General features: G+C 45.5%; 1 protein-coding gene across 1 annotated transcript in view; it reads left to right on the plus strand.

The window, feature by feature from the left end:
• LOC125638533 (NACHT, LRR and PYD domains-containing protein 12) overlaps positions 1-18,052 on the plus strand; it is a 196,417-nt gene that overhangs the window by 33,056 nt on the left and 145,309 nt on the right. The window contains exon 2 of the mRNA XM_048854425.2: positions 15,139-15,447. Within this exon, the coding sequence (XP_048710382.2) occupies positions 15,159-15,447 (289 nt within the window). The 5' untranslated portion in view covers positions 15,139-15,158. The remainder of the gene's footprint in view (positions 1-15,138; positions 15,448-18,052) is intronic.

An 18,052-nucleotide genomic window follows, 5' to 3' on the forward strand; every position in this document is an offset into this window, starting at 1 on the left:
CCATGGCAGTGAGTACGACCTTGTTACACAAAGGAAGAAGGGGAACTATTAATTAATACCTGAAGAGGCCCATAACGCTGTTAGACAGAGTAGCCGAGACTCTGCTTCGTGGGCTCGAGTAGGACCTGAAACCAGAAGGTCTCAAGGCAGCTAAAGACTTGCTATGAGGGAATCTGAGACAAACCAGGTGACTAAGAGAACAGATGCCATCTGTAAAGCTGGTGGCTATCTGCCATGTTTGCCGATCAGGATACTGCGTTAGGCCAGCATAGTTACTGAGGGTGAATGTTTGTGGGAGAGAGGCTCACTAGGGGGAAGTGTTTTGTATAACTCTATACCACTTGTATAATTCTCTCAAATAAACTGCTCTGTATTGCAGATAAGGGATTTTGACTTTTCACTGGTACTGGTGAAAAGGCCTGCCAAACCATGGGCCTGTAAAGATCCATTTCAATAGCTGCTGAATAAGCATGTTTATTAACTATATACGGACATAGAAGGCCTAGTTTAACACACACTGCTCCTCTGACTAGTTTCTGATGGCTTCTAAAACAGAAGAGTGATCACTGCTAGACAGCTCACTCTAGATAGATGGGTTGGACCGCAGAAACCCCCTTGGGAACAGCCAAATGATGTGCCAAGACTACTAGTGCCCCTGCTTTCTCTGCCAGCTTGGGACTCCGTCACCCTGTCTTGATGAGCCACACATGCCAGTCTGCTCCAAACACAGACCCAGGGTCTGAACCACATGCACCAAAGCTGCAGACTTACCTGAAAGCAGCTTACAGAAGTGTTCCTATCTTTAACACTCAGATGTCCAACTCCCAATGCGTTTCAAACCCCAAATAAATCCATTTTACCCTGTATAAAGCTTATACAGGGTAAACTCATAAATTGTTTGCCCTCTGTAACACTGACAGAGAGATATGCACAGCTGTTTGCCCCCCCCCAGGTATTAATACATACTCTGGGTTAATTAGTAAGTAAAAAGTGATTTTATTAAATACAGAAAGTAGTATTTAAGTGGTTCCAAGTAGTAACAGACAGAACAAAGTGAATTACCAAGCAAAATAAAATAGAACACGCAAGTCTATGTCTAAGAAAACTGAATACAGATAAAAACCTCACCCAGTAAGCTTCCTTTTACAGACTAGTCTCCTTCTAGTCTGGGTCCAGCAATCACTCACGCCCCCTGTAGTTACTGTCCTTTGTTCCAATTTCTTTCAGGAATCTCTTTAGCCAGGTGAAGACAAAATGACAGGGTCTCCCAGGGGTTTAAATAGACTTTATCTTGTGGGTGGAGACCCCCTCCTCTCTCCTATGAAAGTCCAGCTCCAAGATGGAGTTTTGGAGTCACATGGGCAGGTCAGATGTCCATTCATGACTCAGTTTTTACAGGCAGCAGCCTTTGCTTACCTGCTACCTTGAACGTCCTCATGTAGGCTTCTTATGTGGATTGGAACCTTCCAAGATTCATTGTCCCTTAAGTGCTTCTTGATTGGGCACTTAATTTGCACATTCCTTTCTCAAGAAGCTGACCAAAAGCTTTACAAAGGCTATTTAAAAATCAAGCCAGTATACAGCCAATATTCATAACTTCGAATACAAAAATGATACATGCATACAAATAGGATTAATAGATTCAGTAGATCATAACTTTTACAGAGATATGTTATATGGCATATGTAGCATACATACAGTTTATGCTATACTAGTTATGTCATATATACATTCATAAGCATATTCCCATGAAGCCTTATCACAGGGGAATTACTCTACTCCTATATACTACAATTCTTCTCCTTGGGCTGCCACCCTGACGTGGTGGAGAAGCTTATGTATATTTAAAACCCTAAGAGCAATGCCGCCTGGAGAATGCAGAACAGCAATTGTTGCCTGAGAACTCTCAAGGTACAACATAGACAATGCTGTTCTCAGTTAAACAAGACATGCAGATGAAGGTCACTTGAGGCAAGAGAGCGGTGGTTACATTTTCTTTTGGAAAGGAAAACCAGCAAGCGTTAGGCAAATACACGTTGTTGGCTTTGTAATCAAGAACCTTCTAGTCAACCGCATGACTGAGCTCCCCATCGGCATCAACGAGCCCCTTACGACCCTCTGCAACCAAATGGTCAAGTTATTTGCCACTATCATCAGTGCATATGCACCAACACTTGATGCTGAAGAAGAACAGAAAGAATCCTTCTACACTGACCTTGATGCAATTTTTCATCCATTCCAAAAACAGATAAGATAATCCTTTTAGGAGACTTTAACACAAGAGTTGGCTGAGATTCCAATATATGGAGTAGTACCATTGGGAAGGAAGGAGTGGGAAAGACCAATTCCAATGGCATCCTTCTACTCAGCAAATGTGCAGAATACTACCTTGTGATCACAAACAATCTTCCAACAAAACAAGTGCAAAATGATGTGGCAACATCCCTGCTCAAAACAGTGGCACCTCCTAGACTATGTCATTGTCAGAACACAGGAGCTAAGAGATGTCCAAATCACCCATGTCATGAGAAGAGCCAATGATATTGCTGGACTGACTGCCACCTGGTAAAGTCAGTCATATCCATCAGGATTGCACTGAAACATTGAAAGCAATCCAAATCACACAGAAGGCAATACAATATCCAAAGACTTCAATCCTCATTGCACCAAGAGAACTTTCAAATACTCCTCAGTGAAAAATTGGCCATATGCATACCTGGAAATGACAAAACAAATGTCAAAGAAGACTGGGAAACCATAAAACAGACCATCCACAAGGCTTGCATGAAATCTGCTGGCCTTGCTATTCGCCACCATCAGGACTGGTTTGACAACAACAACATTGAGATTACAGCCCTTTTGAACTGGCAAAAAACCAACCCCTATCAAGTCAGAAGCAGAGCTCTTTCCATCAGCTCAAAGCTGAAGTTCAAAGGAGGATCCAAGAAATCAAAAACAAATGGTGGGAGGACAAAGCAAAAGAAATCCAAACATTTGCTGACAGACATGGTATGTGGAGCTTTTTTTGAGAGACAAAGACCTTGTATGGACCATGCTCATGTGGCCTCTCTCCTCTGAGATCCAAAGATGATAGTACCCTTCTTAAAGATAATGAATCCATCAAAGAGCACTGGAAAGAACACTACCAAAAGCTTCTCAATCGAGAAAAGACTGACTGATGACTGACGACACCATGGACTCCATTCCTCAGCACCCAATCTGGGAAACTCTTGCCAACCCACTGACACCTGACGAGATCTGCAAAGAAATTAAACAAATGAAGGACAATAAAGCACCAGGTCATGATGGCATATCTTCTGAAGTACTGAATGTGGGGGGAGAAACATTGACTAACAAGCTTAATTTGCTGCTTCTTAACATCTGGCGCACTGAAGAAATCACAGCTGATTTACGTAATGCTGACATCATCACTGTTTTCAAAAAGGGAGACAGGACTGAGTTGACTGTGGCAACTATTGCCCTCCTCTCTATCGCTGGGAAGATTCTTGCTAGAATCTTACTGAATCGCCTGCTCCCCCTTGCAGAGGAAGTACTTCCAGAGTCCCAGTGTGGCTTCAGACCATCGCGAGGCATCACTGACATGATTTTCGCAGTCAGGCAGATCCAGGAAAAATGTCAAGAACAACACCAGGAGCTGTGTATGGCCTTTATTGATCTGATCAAAGCCTTCACCTCTGTCAACTGTAAGTCTCTGTGGAAAATCATGTCAAAGTTTGGCTGCCCAAGCAAATTTATCACCATTATTAGACTCCTCCATGATCAGATGACTGCCTCTATCCTGTGCCGTGGCTCTACCTCTGAGCCCTTCATCACCAAACTGGTATAAAACAAGGCTGCGTACTGACACCCACCCTTTTCTCCATTTTCTTAGCAGCTATGAAAATACTAATACAAGACTGTCTACCACAGGGCATTGGCATACAATATCAGACTGACAGCAACCTCTTCAGCTTCTCTTGTCTCCGTGCCAGAACTAAGTAACATCAGCAACAATAACCGAACTCCAGTACGCAGATGACTGTGCTGTAGTCGCTCACTCAAAGGAGGATTTACAAACAGCCCTTAATTACTTCTCTGAAGCTTACAAAAGCCTAGGACTAACTCTGAACATCAGCAAAACAAAAGTTCTCCACCAGCCAGTCCCCGGTCAATCATCAGACCCAGCAAGGAAGATCTACATTAACAAAGAAGAACTGGAAAGTGCAGATTACTTTGCCTACCTTGGAAGCCATCTCTCGCAGAGGGCAAACATAGATGTCAAGATTCAGCACAGAATCTGCTGCGCCAGCCTTGCCTTTGGCAGACTGTCTCATCAGGTGATCAACAACAACGACATCAGAACACATGCTAGACTTTTAGTTTATAAAGTGGGGGTAATCCCGACCCTCCTCTATGGCTGTGAAAAACCTGGAACGTCAGCACCAGCACTTTCTTTGGAAGATCCTCAATATAAAGTGGAAGGATCATTGCACTAATGCCAGTGTCCTCACAGAAGCTAATATCTTCAGCGTTGAGGCCCTGATTATCCAGCACCAGCTGAGGTGGAGCAAGCACTGTGTGCGCGTACCTCATGTATGCTTACCAAAACAACTGCTGTACAGCCAACTTACCAAAGAAGAAAGGAAAAGGGGAGGCGAAAAGAAACGCTTTAAAGACACCCTCAAGATAAACATCAAGAGATGCGGCATTGACACCTCACACTGAGAGACAGCAGCCCAGGATAGGGATGACTTGTCAGAGAGGGAACGTTCACTTTTGAGGAAAACCTTAGCCTGGCCAAAGCAAAATGCCAGAAAAGAAAGGAAAGACAACTGTCATGCAGCAATCATGGCCCAACCCTGTCTTCCACCTGCAATGTCTGCCAATGAGCTTGTGTCTCGACAATCGGACTCCTCAGTCACCTGAGGACCTATGAAAAATAAAACGAGTGAAAGATCATCCTTGACCTCAAGGGATTACTGAAAATATACTACAATTAGTTGAAACTGTCTTCAGTGTTGCCATGAGTCTCATACAGCAGTAGTGTGGCTTGGTACACTTTTATTTTCAAGGAATTTAGAGAGCTCTTCATCTCCACTTTCTTTCCTTTCCAAAATTCCATAAAGAAACAGCAGCTCTCAGTTTGGCTAAGATTGTGGTGTGATGCTGGTAGACCAGATGCCAGCTCGCACTAAGGCTGTAAGCGTCAGCTGAGCACGACAAATTCATATCTGGAAACCAGTCCAGCTGTCATGCGTGTTAGTATTGTAAAAACAGATCTGAAGATTATATGAATGTGTTTAGCATTTATACTACCTGAAAACTAGTAGGATGTTGCATGGATTATTCTTGCTCAGCTATACCCCATGTCATAAAGCCTTAGAAAACATTTGCATCAGAAACTTCTGTGACTATGTAACTCACCAAACAAGGAAAAGGCCTTGTGTAATGCAAATAATGGGTCATTGTGTGAGATGAAAGATCAAAGAGTTTAAAATGAATTCCTCCTTCCCCTCGCCCACCAGGAAGAAGAGACCTGCCTGTGAACTGTTGCTATCAGCTTGATTTCTGAGGAGCAAAGGTGTAAAAATGCCACACAAAGAAAAAGCAAGGTCTCTTTGCTTTTTGGACTCTGACAGGATCAGAGATATTAAGACTGAAGCAGAGATCCCTTGATCTCTGGGTTTGCCCTGAAAGACATTTTGAATTAACAAATATCTCTACAACTTTGTTAACCCTAAAACATAGATGATAGCTCATCTGTGTGTATATGCCTGTGTTAGATGGTTTCCCCTTCACCCTCTCCCCTGATTCTTGTTACGCAGACAGAAAGCAGAAGTCCGAGGTGCAGGAAATGTGATATTTATTGGGGTTAGTTCCAAGCAAGCATATTCCAACGCCCTTCACACCAGTTGGGCTTATCTCTATACACCAACAGTTTTCTTCTTCCCCTCCCCCAGCTACAGTTCTATACTATATATATATAAACCACACAATAGTTAGGTCTGAGATGCGCATTATCCTTCTACTTGGATAGAACCAAACCATTCAGAAAAATCACCACACCTGTTCATATCTGTCGCCAAATGTTCTAAAGGCTCCGCTATAGCTAAGCATTGCCTCTCTAAGTGGATTTCACAGTGCATATGCCTGTCTCATGACCTTCACAATAAGCAACCACCTGCATCTATGAGGAGACACTCTACAGAAGCGCTCTCAACCGCCATTGCATTCCTCAGTAATGTTCCCATAACAGATATATGCCGGGCTGTCACCTGGGCATCCTCTGATACATTTGCCCAACATTATCCCATCTTGCAGGATTCCACAGCAGACACCATTCTCGGATGTAAGGTCCTGTCCTCCTGCTCCAAAGCCCCAAGTTTCCAGCTAGGGGCTCTGCTTTATAGTCACCTACCGGGGAGCACCCATGTGGACATCACTCAAAAAAGAAGAAAGGTTTACTCACCTTGTACAGTAATTGAAGTTCTTGGAGATGTGTCCCCCAATGGGTACTCCTCTACCTGCCCTCCTCCCCTCTGCTTCGGAGCGTAACGTTTGGGCTCTGCGGCAGAGAAGGAACTGAGGGCAGTCAACCCTCACAGTGCTATATATACAACACGCGTACAGCACAGGGGAGGGGAGGTGCACATGTGCAGTCCGACCGGCACTGCTGTTGAAGATCTCCGACTTCAGATGCAAAGGCTCTGTCACACTTACAGTGGAGCACCCATGGGGACACGCATGTCGAGGAGCCTCAGTTACTGCACAAGCTGAGTAACCCTCTTATGAAAGTTTATCCCAATAGAAGGCAGCCAGGCAGAAGATAGTGACTACACCCTCATCAGATGTAGGAGGGTGGTGGAGTGTATCTTTGGAAGGCTGAAAGCCAGTTGAGATGCCTGCTCACTCACAATGACTGCTCAGTACCCTCCCTTGCTGGGAGGAGAGGTAGATACGCTGGAGGATAGGGATAGGATACCGAGGGCCCTAGACAAATTAGAGGATTGGGCCAAAAGAAATCTGAGGTTCAACAAGGACAAGTGCAGAGTCCTGCACTTAGGACAGAAGAATCCCATGCATCACTACAGACTAGGGACTTCTGCCAGTGTTGCTTCTGTCACTGGTATCTGTTGCATTCTCCATAACATTTGTGAAAACAAAGGAGAGAGAATTAATCCTGCATGGGCAGCAGGGATAGAACCTTTGCAAGATCATAGAATATCAGGGTTGGAAGGGACCTCAGGAGGTCATCTAGTCCAACCCCCTGCTCAAAGCAGGACCAATCCCCAACTAAATCATCCCAGCCAGGGCTTTGTCAAGCCTGACCTTAAAAACTTCTAAGGAAGGAGATTCCACCACCTCCCTAGGTAACGCATTCCAGTGTTTCACCACCCTACTAGTGAAAGTTTTTCCTAATATCCAACCTAAATCTCCCCCACTGCAACTTGAGACCATTACTCCTTGTTCTGTCATCTGCTACCACTGAGAACAGTCTAGATCCATCCTCTTTGGAACCCCCTTTCAAGTAGTTGAAAGCAGCTATCAAATCCCCCCTCATTCTTCTCTTCCACAGATTAAACAATCCCAGTTCCCTCGGCCTCTCCTCATAATTCATGTGTTCCAGTCCCCTAATCATTTTTGTTGCCTTCTGCGGGATGCTTTCCAATTTTTCCACATCCTTCTTGTAGTGCGGGGCCCAAAACTGGACACAGTACTCCAGATGAGGCCGCACCAATGTCGAATAGAGGGGAATGATCACGTCCCTCGATCTGCTGGCAATGCCCCTACTTATACATCGCAAAATGCCATTGGCGTTCTTGGAAACAACGGCACACTGTTGACTCATATCCAGCGTCTCATCCACTGTAACCCCTAGGTCCTTTTCTGCAGAACTGCTGCCTAGCCATTCGGTCCCTAGTCTGTAGTGATGCATGGGATTCTTCTGTTCTAAGTGCAGGACTCTGCACTTGTCCTTGTTGAACCTCAGATTTCTTTTGGCCCAATCCTCTAATTTGTCTAGGGCCCTCGGTATCCTATCCCTATCCTCCAGCGTATCTACCTCTCCTCCCAGTTTAGTGTCATCTGCAAACTTGCTGAGGGTGCAATCCGCACCATCCTCCAGATCATTTATGAAGATATTGAACAAAACCGGCCCGAGGACCAACCCTTGGGGCACTCCACTTGATACTGGCTGCCAACTAGACATGGAGCCATTGATCACTACCTGTTGAGCCCGACAATCTAGCCAGCTTTCTATCCACCTTATAGTCCATTCATCCATCCCATACTTCTTTAACTTACTGGCAAGAATACTGTGGGAGACCATGTCAAAAGCTTTGCTAAAGTCAAGGAACAACACGTCCACTGCTTTCCCCTCATGCACAGAGCCAGTTATCTCATCATAGAAGGCAATTAGATTAGTCAGGCATGACTTTCCCTTGGTGAATCCATGCTGACTGTTCCTGATCACTTTCCTCTCCTCTAAGAGCTCAGAATTGATTCCTTGAGAATCTGCTCCATGATTTTTCCAGGGACTGAGGTGAGGCTGACTGGCCTGTAGTTTCCAGGATCCTCCTCCTTCCCTTTTTTTAAAGATGGGCACTACATTAGCCTTTTTCCAGTCATCCGGGACCTCCCCCGATTGCCATGAGTTTTCAAAGATAATGGCCAATGACTCTGCAATCACATCTGCCAACTCCTTTAGCACTCTCGGATGCAGCGCATCCGGCCCCATGGACTTGTGCTCATCCAGCTTTTCTAAATAGTCCTGAACCACTTCTTTCTCCACAGAGGGCTGTCACCTCCTCCCCATGCTGTGCTGCCCAATGCAGCAGTCTGGGAGCTGACCTTGTTTGTGAAGACAGAGGCAAAAAAAGCATTGAGTACATTAGCTTTTTCCACATCCTCTGTCACTAGGTTGTCTCCCTCATTCAGTGAGGGGCCCACACTTTCCTTGACCTTCTTCTTGTTGCTAAAATACCTGAAGAAACCTTTCTTCTTACTCTTAACATCGCTTGCTAGCTGCAACTCCAGGTGTGATTTCGCCTTCCTGATTTCACTCCTGCATCCCCGAGTAATATTTTTATACTCTTCCATGGTCATTTGTCCAATCTTCCACTTCTTGTAAGCTTCTTTTTTGTGTTTAAGATCAGCAAGGATTTCACTGTTAAGCCAAGCTGGTCGCCTGCCATATTTACTATTCTTTCTATGCATTGGGACGGTTTGTCCCTGTAACCTCAATAAGGATTCTTTAAAATACAGCCAGCTCTCCTAGACTCCTTTCCATCTCATGTTATTCTCCCAGGGGATCCTGCCCATGAGTTCCCTGAGGTTGTCAAAGTCTGCTTTTCTGAAGTCCAGGGTCCGCATTCTGCTGCTCTCCTTTCTTCCCTGTGTCAAGATTCTGAACTCGACCATCTCATGGTCACTGCCTCCCAGGTTTCCATCCACTTTTGCTTCCCCTACTAATTCTTCCCAGTTTGTGAGCAGCAGGTCAAGAAGAGCTCTGTCCCTAGTTGGTTCCTCCAGCACTTGCAGCAGGAAATTGTCCCCTACACTCTCCAAAAACTTCCTGGATTGTCTGTGCACTGCTGAATTGCTGTTCCAGCAGATATCAGAGTGATTGAAGTCTCCCATGAGAACCAGGGCCTGTGATCTAGTAACTTCCGTGAGTTGCCGGAAGAAAGCCTTGTCCACCTCATCCCCCTGATCCAGTGGTCTATAGCAGACTCCCACCACGACATCAACCTTGTTGCTAACGCTTCTAAACTTAATCCAGAGACACTCAGGTTTTTCTGCAGTTTCATACTGGAGCTCTGAGCAGTCATACTGCTCTCTTACATACAATGCAACTCCCTCACCTTTTCTGCCCTTCCTGAACAGTTTATATCCATCCATGACAATACTCCAGTCATGTGAGTTATCCCACCAAGTCTCTGTTATTCCAATCACATCATAATTCCTTGACCGTGCCAGGACTTCCAGTTCTCCCTGCTTGTTTCCCAGGCTTCATGCATTTGTGTATAGGCACTTGAGATAACTTGCCGTTTGTTGTGCTTTCTTAGTATGAGGCAGGAGCCCTCCCCTTTCGCTCTCATTTCGTGGAACCCCCATCCCTCCCCAGAGTCTCGTTCTGTTCCCTTCCCTCAGATGTATCATCTAGTCCACTCTCAACATTAGTACCTGTGGAGAGAACATGAAAACGGTTACTTACCTGTATCTGCGTTGCTGGTACATGGACGCTCCCCTTTCTTCTTCTGGAGGTGACATGCTGCCAAATTTCTTCACTGTCCTCTTGTCCCCACTGCGCAGCCTGCTCTCAATCTTCAGAACATTGTGCCAGTAGAAGCATATCCTGACGTCTGTCCAGGAAATCTTCAGTTTCTCTTATGCAACGCAGGGTCGATACTTGTTTCTCCAGACCTTGAACCTTCTCTTCCAATATAGAGACCAGCTTGCACTTTGTACAGACAAAGTCGGTTCTGTCCTGTGGAAGAAAGACAAACATGGCACAGCCAGTGCAGGTCACAACAGCTGAACACTCCCCATCCAAATTACCTTCCTTCTACGAGCTTCTTCAGGAGTTGTAGTAACTACTCAGAGAAGCCGGCAAGATGTAAGCCTCAGTGGGCTCTCCCCGGGTGAACTTCCTCTGTTAGCCTCTCTGCTGTTTGCTGCTCACTGGCTTTTTATAACAGTCAGGCCCCCTCAAGGCTCACCTGGAACAAAGCACTCCCAATTCATACTTTTCAAACAACCAATCAAGCACACAGTCAAACTGTCCCCACAACAGACACTCACCAACACAGCCTCCCTAATGCAGCCCTTAGCGTACCTCCTGTCAGACAGATCCCAGGCAAACTCCCTCTGTTAGCCTCTCTGCTGTTCACCGCTATAAGATGCTTTATACTAGCCTGAAACCAGAGCTTGGGGCCTCAGTACTGGAAATGGGTAAGCACTGAAAATTAAAAATGTGCTGGGCTCTCATATGCTGGATTTGTATGAGGAGTGATTTGTACACTAATCACTTGCAATGTGGCAGGAAGAGAAGCCTGTGGTGGGGCCAGATACCCCAGCCAACCGGATATACCCTGCCAGCTGAGGGAAGTACTGGAGGGTTCCTCTGAAGCTGCTTTTGCTTTTCTGAGGGGGAGAGGGGATCCCTGAGCAGCTTCCAAGGGAAAGCAGGGTCCCCTGCTGATACCTCTGCTTGTCATGAGGAGGGAAGCCCCAGCCTGCCAAGGAGGATGGGTGACAGCCCCTTTCAGCAGATAACACTAGTGTGGATAGCCCTGGGAAGTCAGGGCCACAGGATATGGATAGAGCCACGGTCCAGGGTTGGGAACAAGGCAGGAAGGGTAAATGTCATGGTGTGTCTACTTCCCTGGATTGCCCTGATCTCGTCCTGCCTGCTGCATCTGTCAGGGAAATTACCAGACCTTCAGCAGCCTACCCCATACTCAGTATTGACAGCTCTTGCAATTTTTTTGTGAGTCACAGGGATTTCGGTTGGGGCTGAAGCCTGTCTGGTGATGACAGGAGAAACTCCATCTCTACAATTAATTTGAGTTCTGCCATGGGGAAATCCCCCTGTGATTGGTTGCTCTGCCCCAGAAGGCCAACAAGTGGAGCAGTCAGCCAATCAGAGCTGCTTAGGAAGAGCTCTCTCCACTCCCAGCCCCTCCCTGCAGTAACTGGAAGCCATTCTCGTAGGAGCAGGGGGAGCAGAAAGAACGCAGCAGCTTAGGGCTGTTGGGGTGGAAACTCCCATTTGCCTCCCATTAGGCCTCAACCTCTTGGTTCCCTTCCACAGCCTTCAGGGAGGCAGGAATCTATGCCAAAATAAATGCTGAACTCAGATATATACCAGTTCCTTTTTCTGGGCAGGAACAAAACCACAATTAGTAAGAGGGACCATTAACAGAGCCCTGTGAGAAAAATCACCCTATAATCCCAGCAGTAACACAATAATTTTATTAAGATAATGTTGAAGTAAAAAAGAAAACGGTACAGAGTTTAGGCATTGAAGTTTCTGGTTATCAGAGAATAAGGTACAGATTATCAAGTGGTGCGAAATTCAGTTTAAGAGCGGGTGGCATAAGGAATACATAATCTACAATCTCCCCAATTGGGGGTAAAAGTTTAACGGGTCAAAGTACAGACATTGAGCTATGGGGGTATGTTGTCCATATAATGGCTATGTTCAGGTGTGGAGTACAATGAGCGGATACGGTGATGTGGACGGATCTACCCTCATTTGGTGAGATTTAATGTTCAGTGGATTTATGGTTCCAGTTCATATGGTCCAATGGAAAAAGTCTCTCAGTCCCTTTCCCATAGTTGGTTCACGATGACGTACCGGCTCACAGCTCCTGGTACTGTCAGTGGCCGGTGATGTGTTCGATGTAGATGTCCCTGGGCCATCGGATGGTGTCCGAGACCATGAGGTGCTGCATGAGCCGTATGTAGCGTCGACTGATCCCACAGGTCCGCAGCACACGCTCGTTGCAGGGGTCCCAAGCGCCCAGGGCTCCGACGATCAGGGCATCCATCTGCACCTTGTAGCCCTTCCCTCTCAGGGTGTCAGCCAGGGGGGCGTATTTTTCCATCTTACGAGCTCGGGCTTCTTGGAAGGCCGGGGTCCTGTTCTCGAAGGAGACCGTGATGTCGACGAGGATGATCTTTTTCTGGGCCTCATCGGTGACTACCACGTCAGGTCGCAACTGGCTGTCAGTACCGGGAATGGCGCAGTTCACGGCGATCTCCCCCAGGCGTGGTGCGATGGTTTAACAACAAAATAACCCTTGTTTAACTGACACATAACCCAAGTTGTCCTCCAGCCTCAAACCCACTGATTGCTGATGCCTGGGTGCAGTGTGAGCTTAGGATGGTGAGTCCATCACAAACTCATGCCACTAAGAACTGTATGTTATGCTACACCACACTGTCATTTCTCACGTGGTCACACAATTGATCACATGGCAATCACTGCCATTCAGGAGAGAGAAATACTGGCTACAGTGTAACTTGTGATGTTGGACATTTTTGTTTCTCTGTGCAGATATTCTTTTTCCAATTAGGATATTACTACACCTAAAGCTGCATGTAAGCAGAGTCAGGATGCGCTCTACCCTGACATCTGGTAGTGAATTGTGGTGAGTTGTGGAAAAGGACTTCAGGGGCTGATCTCGTTTGCATGGACACACCCACCCTGCCTAGCATGATAGACCGCTGGCCCAAATGGTCACTTTGGCTGCTGTGGGATCCCCAGTTTTTCTGTTATTGGGGCAGGAACAATAAAGTGTTGTTACCCTGATTATGTGAATCAAGGACAGTGGAACTGTTTTATGACAGAGGGACTCGCCATCAACTAAGTAGCACGCTCTAGACAAGGGCATGGGTTCCAAAACGCAGTGAATTGAGGGAGGTTGGGGATAGGCATTTGTAATTGAGGGTATGGGTTCCTTTGAGGCCCTGAAACACCACCATGGAATATCAGAGCTAATTTTGATTTCATTAGGAGCCTAGTTACAGGCTGCAGAGCTGAATTCACTTTGGGCAAATGGTGCAACAGTACCGAGGCTCCCCTACTACAAGCTGAAATCACTGAGTACTGTGTTAAGCAGTGGTGGGGGTGTGTGTGAAGATATATTGTGGAGTGGCTAGTGGAACAGAGCAGTTTGCAGGATGGCTGGAGCAGCTCATGGGACCATGTAAGGTGCCCCTTAACACCCCACTGCCCCCCTCTTTCCATCAAGGCTGGGAGGTAAACTCTGCAGATAAACTTTTGAACTCTGGGGCTGCACTGATCAGGGACAGAGACTTTTGGGTTGTTGGACTTTGAGTGATTTTTCATTGCTGGACTCAAGAGACTTTTGGGGTTGTCATAAATATAAAGGGAAGAGTAACCACCTTTCTGAATACAGTGCTATAAAATCCCTCCTGGCCAGAGGCAAAATCCTTTCACCTGTAAAGGGTTAAGAAGCTAAGGTAACCTTGCTGGCACCTGACCCAAAATGACCAATGAGGGGACAAGATACTTTCAAATGTGGAGCCGGGGCCGGGGGCGGGGGGGGGGAAGGCTTTTGTTTGTCTGTCTGTGTGATACCGTTGCTGGGAAGAGATCAAGGATGCAAGCTCTCCAACTCCTGTAAAGTTAGTAAGTAATCTAGCTAAAAAATGTGTTAGGTTTTCTTTGTTTTTTGGCTTGTAAATTCACTGTGCTGGAGGAAATGTGAATTCCTGTTTCTGTGTCTTTTTGTAATTTAAGGTTTTGCCTAGAGGGATTCTCTATGTTTTAATTCTGAGTGCCTGTAAGATTATCTTCCATTCTGATTTTACAAAGTTGTTCTCTTATCTTTTAAGAATCTGATTGGGTTTTTTGGGTCTTAAAAATCCAAGAGGTTGTGCTCATCTTGTTTATTCTCAAGCTTCCCCAGGAAAGGGGGTGTAAGGACTTGGGGGGATATTTTGGGGAAGTAGGAACTCCAAGTGGTCCTTTCCCTGTTCTTTGTCTAAAACACTTAGTCATGGCAGTGTTTTACCTAATCCAAGGGCAAAGACTTTGTGCCTTGGGGAAGTTTTAACCTAAGCTGGTAGAAATAAGCTTAGGGGGTCTTTCATGCGGGTCCCCACACCTGTACCCTAGAGTTCAGAGTGGGGAAGAAACCTTAACAGGGGTGTTGGACTTTTGGGACTTTGGGTGATTTTTTGCATTGCTGGACTTAAGACCCTAAGGGGAAAAGGACACTGCCAAACTTACTTGGGGGTGGGTCTTTTGCTCATGGTTTGTGTTATGAATCCTGTTGGTGGTGTTTCCCCAACATAATGCCGCATTGTTTCCCTCCTTTATTAAAACAATTTTGCTACACTCAGACTCTGTGCTTCTGAGAGGGGAAGTATTGCCTCTTATAGGCACCCGGGGGGTAGTATGTAATTATCCCAGGTCACTGGGTGGGGGCTCGAACCGGTTTTGCATTGCGTTATTGAAACGGAACCCCTAGATGCTGAATCCGGCCCTTGTTGCTGCCAACTCAGACGGGCAGCAGGGTTACATGTATGTGTACTGAATCACCATCTCAACAACACCATGAGATTCATAAATAATTGACTTTTAATTCTCCACTTATTTTTCAGATTATTGGTAATATTCTGCGATGACTACAGACAAAAATATGAAAGAAATCCTTCTAGATACACTGGACAATCTCTCAGCGGAAAAGGAAGGAGATCTTGAAAGATTTAAATTCAGCTTAGCAAATGCTAACTATGAAAAAAAAACAATCCCCAAAGGTCAGCTGCAGGAAGCTGATGATCGGTTGAAACTTGTAGACCTCTTGTGTAAATACTACAAGGAACAAGGTGCAGTGAATGTAGCTATATCGGTCCTTGAAAAGATCAATTGCAGAGATTCTGCTGATAAACTCAAGGAGGCAAGACAGAAAGGTAAGAACACCTAATGTTCCTGCAACTTCTGAATCTCTCCCCCTTTTGAACATTCCCTGAAATGGGTGCAGGAGGAACAGCTACAGTCTAATTATTAAAACTGGTTGGAAAATGGATCTATCTCATAAAAATGTTTAGATTTTGAAATTTTGTTTCATCCCAAATTGAGACAGAAACTTAAACTTTTGAAGTTTTTCAAGAATTGAAATGTTCCAAAAAATGCTTCATTTTAAAAAATGTGAAATGTTTTCATTTTGACATTTCTATTTTTTTATTAAATATAAATATAAGGTCTGGTCTACACTATAGCCATAAATTGGTACGTCACTACGTCGCTCCGGGCAACGTGGTCATGCTGACCTAACCCCCATGTACACAGCACTATGGCAGTGGTAGCCAACACAGCTACTGCCTCTCCGGAAGGCGGATTAACTAAGCTGACGGGAGAGCACTTCATTAAAGTGCTACAGTGGCACAGCATTGTAAGAGTAGGCATGCTCTGAAATGCAATACATTTTGAAAAGACAAGTCATTTCCCCAAAAAAAATCAAAATGTTCTGTTACAAAAAAATGTTGAAACAGGATGTTTCATCAAAATGCTCTTTCAACAAAAAATTCACCAGAATGGACATGTTCCCACAGAATGTTTAAATTTTGACAAACTGACATTTTCCTACAGAAAAATGTTCCATTGTAAAATTTTCAGCCAGGTCTACTAATAACAGATTCAAAAGTCTGAGTGCTGGAATGCATCAGTTTAGATCAATGTATGGTGTTTCATAGTGTCTGTGTGATTGGATGGCCTCTTTTCTTGCAGTAATTCTTACTGATATATCCACAGATTAGCTCCAAAGTAAATAAATAAAAACTCAAATATGGGTATTAAAAACCACAGAACAACACATCCAATACAGGTTAAATCTTACTCCACTGACAGGACAACTTCAGTATATTCCCTTTTGTTGTTTTATTTCTTGCTGTATTTACCCAATCTCACAAAACTGCATGTAGCCTTCCCCCAAGACAAGAAGTGTAACCCACTACACAGGGAACAAAATACAACAATACAGACCCCAACAACTGAAACACCACATCCAAAATAACAACGTAACAAATGGTGTCCTGTCCAGTTGGTGACAGGGAAAAAAGGGCTCTAGGGAAGGAAAGGGTTACGGTTAACTAATAAATGCTGCAACATGAATAATACAATACATTCCCCACCTCCTGCCATTCACTACTGCACCACAACCCCCAGCTCCCTCCCTGGCTCCTTACCCAGAGATTAGTGTAGCAGTACCACAAACATTGACCAGTTTAAAGAAAACGAAAGGGGACCTCTTATGATATTTTCACTCCTAGGTGGGGCAGTGCCCTCTCCTGGCACCTTGGTTTGGAGTCCTGTGGAGGCTTCAGTTGGCCGGCACCGGTTTGGTTCTGTGCCTCCCTGTACACGGGTCTCCACAGGGCTGGAACTGTCTGACCGTGCGCTGCATCCCACAGCAGTTCAAAGACCCCCTTTGTGTGGAATGGGAGTTAATCAGAGACTTCCTGAGCTGCTCAGTGTCTCCCCCAGCTCCTAATTCAGACAGCCCGAACTTTAAGCTAAAACTAGTCCCTTTGTCTCTGTGTCAGGCTGTCCCCTCCCACTGAGGGACTGAGTAGTCCTGGCTCATTACTGGCCCAGGAAACTGCCTCTATAAATCATTCCATACATCTCAAAACAGACTGAAAGGAATTTTACTGGACTATTCAGAAACATTCATCATTGTGGTGAGAATAAACTCTAGAATATAAATTTTCCTGCAAGTGGCCTGTGCCTGTTCTTGCTTGTGGGATTTAGATGCCTCTGCTGCAAGCTCTTGGAGTCTTAGCGAGAGGAGCATGAGCAGAGAAGAAATAGGGTGTTGCTATGCTGGAAGGCATTAATGGGTGCCATCAACTGATTGTTTGCTCTAGAGACAACTTCAGAGATTCTTCAAGCTGTTGCTGTGCTAAATAGATGGCAGGGACTTCATGTGTTTCCCTTTCTTGGGTTTCCAATTTCCCCAGAAATCAATAGGGTTCCTGCCATTGATGCGATGAGCATTCTCTGAAATTTTGGGATTGGCTGCTGTGACAGGGTCAGGCCAGATGGCTCCAGGAGAGTAATAGAAGGCAGATATATTAGCCCCAGGTTAAGTAGGTCCCTTTTCCCTGGGTAAGGTAACAAGGAAGGTTCCAGAACAATCAGGAACCTTCTGGAGACAATTAAGACCTACAGGCTGATTAGAACACTTGCAGCCAATCAAGAAGCTGCTAGAATCAGTTAAGGCAGGCTAATCAGGGCACCTGTGTTTAAAAAGGAGCTCACTTCAGTTTGTGGTGCATGTGTGAGGAGCTGGGAGTGAGAATGCATACTGTTGGAGGACTGAGGAGTATAAGCATTATCAGACACCAGGAGGAAGGTCCTATGGTGAGGATAAAGAAGGGGTTGGGAGGAGGCCATGGGGAAGTAGCCCAGGGAGTTGTAGCTGTCGCACAGCTGTTCCAGGAGGCACTCTAGACAGCTGCATTCCACAGGGCCCTGGGCTGGAACCCAGAGTAGAGGGCGGGCCCGGGTTCCCCC

This window comes from Caretta caretta, chromosome 6 (genome assembly GCF_965140235.1).
Source record: "Caretta caretta isolate rCarCar2 chromosome 6, rCarCar1.hap1, whole genome shotgun sequence".
In the NCBI taxonomy this organism is placed as follows: Eukaryota; Metazoa; Chordata; order Testudines; family Cheloniidae; genus Caretta; species Caretta caretta.